This window comes from Pagrus pagrus, assembly GCF_965226575.1.
Source record: "Pagrus pagrus genome assembly, chromosome: 5".
NCBI lineage: Eukaryota > Metazoa > Chordata > Actinopteri > Spariformes > Sparidae > Pagrus > Pagrus pagrus.
The window spans coordinates 3943931-3948741 of record NC_140189.1 but is presented as its reverse complement, the minus strand read 5'-3'; the positions used below and the strand labels follow the sequence as shown (position 1 = coordinate 3948741).

Below are 4811 nucleotides of genomic sequence, written 5' to 3'. Positions count from 1 at the left end.
AACCCTAACCCAAGTCATGAGACAACGTTATTGTTAAAACAGATTAACGATTAAGTACGAAGAGGAAAGGAAGTCCCTTTTAAAAATAATGGTCATGCTCCTGTGCTGCATTATTGTCTGGTTTCAAATGTTTTGTACTGTATCATGTTGTTGGACTCTGCATTAGTCGAATATGACTTGAACTGACTGAAACAAAACAAATCGGCTGTACTGTAATGTAATCTAATACACAGAAATGTAATGAAATGTAATCTAATTGTTCATTTGGATTACATGAGTATTCCAGTTATTGCCATAACAACAGGGCTGTAATCACTGTGAAGCATTTAACCTCATCTAATTTTGTCTTATTATAGGACTGCGTGACGTCAAGCTTTGTACCGTTGTCATGATGACAGAGCTGGGCTCGAGTTGGATGCTGTTAGTTGAAAATGAGGGTTAAGGGTTGTACTTAAAAAAAAGTATGACTGCAGCACAAAGAAAAAGTAGTGAGAGTGAATCAAAAATGTAAATGATTTGTTTCAGATGTTAACAGTGTCCACCTTCAAATTTACAATCACCTCACTCTTGTTGTTTCTGAGTAAAAGGTCACAATTCCCATCGGAAATAATTGTCTTTCTGATTTTAAACTTTGATGGTGGGCTCATGCAGATACTCAATATGAATGGACTCAAATCATCTCACTTCCATGTTTTATATGCCGAATTAACAAGAAGGCCCAAATAATTAAGTCTGGGGACTCTATCCATGGGCAACTAAGAAGTAGCCTATATTGAATACTGTTCACTGTATTTGACATGTTACTGTCAATAAAATGTTGTCTTCTGTCAGAAATGTATATAAATAGTGAACAGTGGAACAGCTTATTCTTGCTGCGGTCCAGACTTTGGGAATCACTGAGCTAATGATTAATCAACTTCTCTTTTCAGCTATAATTGATAACACCAGGGAGTTCAGCCTGACTTTATAGTTTTTGTTTTGGCTTTTGGTTTACATTTGAATTCCTAGTTTCACTGATTCATCCTCCTACCTTATCAGTTTTACTAGTGTTTGACTTATAGATGAAACACTGTGTAATTACTGTGTGCAATAATACCTTGTTAATACCTTTTATTTTATTTTTATTTTATTTTTCTACACATTTATATTTTCTGTCTCTTATTTAAATCCTTTTTAGTACTTTTAGTATTTTAAGTCTACTTGTTTTTATGTCCCCTGTATTGGATGTCTGTCTACCTGCTGGTGTATTTATTGTATGTCTGTTCTACCTGCTGCTGTAACAAGTAAATTTCCCCGATGTGGGATAAATAAAAGTCTAAAGTCTAAATAGAAATAAAAATCTTGTGTTTATATTTTTTGGCGTAGCTGTGTTTTGGTCTACATTTAAAATTTTAGTTTTTACCAAATCATTGCTTAACCTTATGAGTTTCAATACAGTTTGACTTTGACAGGTTAAAGCTGGAGTATGGAAAGCAAGTCTTTTATAAGTTATTCATTGAGAGGGGAGTTGCCACAGCAACTGTTTAGAACTACCACAACTGCCACAAGGAGGAGACACAGGTTTCATACTCTAGCTTTAAATAAAAATATGTTTTTTTTTTTGTTTTTTTAAGTTGTTTTCTTTGCATTTAAATTCTGGGTCGTTCGTCCTTAATGTTTGGTTACCACAAAAACAATGCTGGAGACAAATGTTCATAAAAAAATTGAAAACGAACATTCAACAAAGATATCAGGAGGAAGGTAACAGCAGGAAGAAAATCTGCAAAGACAACAAAGCGTCATGAACTCCAGGACCATCCATGAGAAGCAGTGGTCGATCGCGGAGGACTATAGTGAAGCCTACTCTGAACTCCAGAAGAAAGACCACGAGCTGGGTGTGCTTATGGCAAAGAAAAAGGAGAAAAAACAGGTGTGGAGTTAGCAATAACAGCTGAATGTTACTTTAAATGTAAAAAACTAATCACTGTGTAACAAGGACTGGAGTTACAGTCAGTTATGACTGCAAGCTATCATGCGAACGCTATGAGAATTTCTGCCATACAAAGGTTATGATACATTTATGTCTTAAGCCATCAGCAGTTGATCCTTCCATAGTCCAACTCTTTTTCGCTCTAGGCTCCAACAGTTGAGCAAGCTTGGTACCAGGATGAACCTCGGTCAACTTTCCCATTTCCTGTTAAACTACTTGTGCTAGTGCTCGGCTTGTCTATGTTGAAAAAACTAGTTAAGCAAGATGGTTCAAAGATGTTGCTGGATGGCCTGTACCTGTACCTCAACACCCTGACCACATGTAAGATGTTTTGCTGATTTCATAACCAAAGACACATATTGGCCGATGTAACATGTGGATTAGTCTGTGCAGTAGATCTCACCACTGATGTAAAGTCACGATCTTTACGGACACATCACATTGTATATTGTCACATTTTGGGCTAGCTAATGTTAGCAAAATGCTACCTACCTAGCTGGATAACGTGTAACAATTAACAAACAATTACATCAAGAGAAGCAAGCCTAATGTCAGATCACCAATATCAGTCAGGTTTACTTCCTCCTTATTTCTGAGGTAATGTTAAAAAGAAAAGATGAAGGCTTCACTTGTTCTCATTGAGAACAGTTTGAATTGGCCGTTCTGCCTCGTTCTGCCTTGTTCATAAAACTTTACATTGTGAAAATATCCTTTAATCCAGGACTGTTGTCCCTGCTGTCGGCTTCTTGAAGCTATATTGTCTCACTACCGGGCAATATAACACTGCAACACCCGGCTAAACGGGACCGGCGTCACCATGTTTCTTATCTGTGGTTAATAACATTTTACATAAATCAAAGTTTATGAGAGTGAGCCCTTTTCAGTTTTATAATGATTTTCTTCATATATGGAAGTCCTTAAAGTCATGAAAAAGACATGCTGTGGAATTTTTTAGCATTATAAGAAGAATATGATTTTAAATCATAAAGCATTTTAATATTATTTCAATCTTACATCTGTTTTGATTAGTCTTTTCTGTGTTTTCTGTATGCATCTGATCCTGTTGGTCGAAGGCACAGATCTTAAAGCCATGTTGTTTGAACATGAGAAATTGTTAATTAAACAATCATAAATATTCCTAATGTAACTTTTGCCTGCTGTGTTTGCTTTAGGTGTTGGAGACTTTGCAAAAGCGCATAGAAGAGTTGAACAAGAAAGCTGAGGAGTTATGCTATGAGATTTTTGTGAAGGTACAGTACGGGGACCATTTCACACGTGACTCCTGTATAGACTGTAGATTTTAGATTTCAGTTTTTCCTACCTCCTCCTGTGTAGCATGAAGAAATTTGCCGAGTTACTGAGAAAGCAGAGGAGGAGGAGAGGAAAGAGGACCTTCAAAAGGACGCAGAGATTAAGAGGCTGAAGGAAGAGTACGTTGAGCTGACGGGGAAGAACCAGGAGATACAGCGTCAGGTGCAGAGTCACAGAGTGTATCGTGACTTGATGGAGCGGGCAGCCAAGATTAGTAAGGTATGGCAAGGATTTTTACATGTGACTAAATCTGAATTTGTTTTTCATTGTGAAGCAATAGTCTGTTAACAAAAGCCTGTTATTCGTTTACTAAATCTGTCAGTTGAAAGATTGTCCATGCAGATATATGCACTTCTTTGCATTCTTTCCACCTAATTGCAGAGAACATCAAGTCTCTCCTGAAGTGGAATTAACATACTAGTATGCCAACACTTTTCGTGATGGACACATACAATACTTTTCAAAACGTACACAGTCATTGGCCAAAAGAAAGCCAAGAAAGTGTCATCTTAAATTTTGGGGCTACCGATGTAATCTCTGTGTGCATTGCAGTTTGACAGCGCGGAGAGGCTCGCAGGTCATCTGGAGAGTCTTCTCGTCCTCAGAGAGAAACTCTATCAGAGGGACAAGAAGGCAGTAGAGCAGGTCACCCAGCAGAGAACGGCCCTTCGGACTCTGGAGGACCGGTATCACTCGCTGCAGCTGCAGAAGAACAACCAGCTGTCCCAGCTCGACAAGGAGCTAAAGAATACACTCTCTGAAACTCAAACATGGGTACCAGACATAATAAGAGTCAAAATCTGGCGTCAGAACACCAGATTGAACTTTGCTAAATGATGTTCCCTGTCTACATACAGGAAAGTAAGTGGATCCATATTGTGAAAACAGCAGCAAAGGAAAACCTCCTCTGGGGACAGATGAAGATGGCGACCCTCAACCTCTATGATATGACAAATGCCGGCGTTAAAGAAGAAGAAGCTGTTGATGTGAATGACACAGAGACGCAGCTGGACAAGGTATCTGCCCTGACAGTGCAGAGATGGACACAAACAGCCAGAACAAGAGAACAGAGAACGATCATCTAACTGTTTCCTACTGTCTCCTTCTTAGATCATGATGTTCATCGAGGACCACGAGGACATATTGAAGTGGCATCAGATTTCCACAGAGAAACAACGACGGACAGCAAAGAAAGGAACAGGAAAAAAACAAGGCCAAAAATGTATAGCAACGGAGAGAGATTAAGTTTCCATGTTGTTTAATTAAAACTGAATTCACTGAAGTTGCATTGAATTGTGATTTTAATGTTTGCTCATTAGTGGTTTTACTGTCAAACTCTAAAGCCCCAGATTTATTCCCCACAACAGCCACTGTTCCTGTTTAAATGCATGAATGGTGGCTGAGCCTGCATAGGTACTGCGATAGTTTCAAGGCTGTTTGGGCATCTGGTGTTTCGCTCTGTAACCTCCATTTTTGTCTTGTTCTCCTAGTATTCTATAAACTGTGACTTTCGCTGTCGCTCTATGTCAGA

At 38.6% G+C, this 4811-nt stretch overlaps 1 protein-coding gene across 1 annotated transcript; it reads left to right on the top strand.

The window, feature by feature from the left end:
* The first annotated feature begins 1643 nt into the window (after positions 1 to 1643).
* LOC311257357 (coiled-coil domain-containing protein 42-like) lies at positions 1644 to 4562 on the top strand. The gene is made up of 6 exons (XM_084352951.1): positions 1644 to 1909; positions 3142 to 3219; positions 3305 to 3499; positions 3833 to 4054; positions 4138 to 4296; positions 4391 to 4562. The coding sequence occupies exons 1-6, from the start codon at positions 1781 to 1783 to the stop codon at positions 4523 to 4525; spliced, it is 918 nt and encodes a 305-aa protein (XP_084209077.1). The 5' UTR covers positions 1644 to 1780; the 3' UTR covers positions 4526 to 4562.
* The last annotated feature ends 249 nt before the right edge of the window (positions 4563 to 4811 follow it).

Bases quoted from the DNA above. Each gene is read 5' to 3' on its own strand.
- LOC311257357 (XM_084352951.1), top strand. From the start codon at position 1,781: ATGAACTCCAGGACCATCCATGAGAAGCAGTGGTCGATCGCGGAGGAC. The intron at 3,500-3,832 runs GTATGGCAAGGA...TGTGCATTGCAG, and splicing joins GGGCAGCCAAGATTAGTAAG to TTTGACAGCGCGGAGAGGCT. The intron at 4,297-4,390 runs GTATCTGCCCTG...TCTCCTTCTTAG, and splicing joins CAGAGACGCAGCTGGACAAG to ATCATGATGTTCATCGAGGA.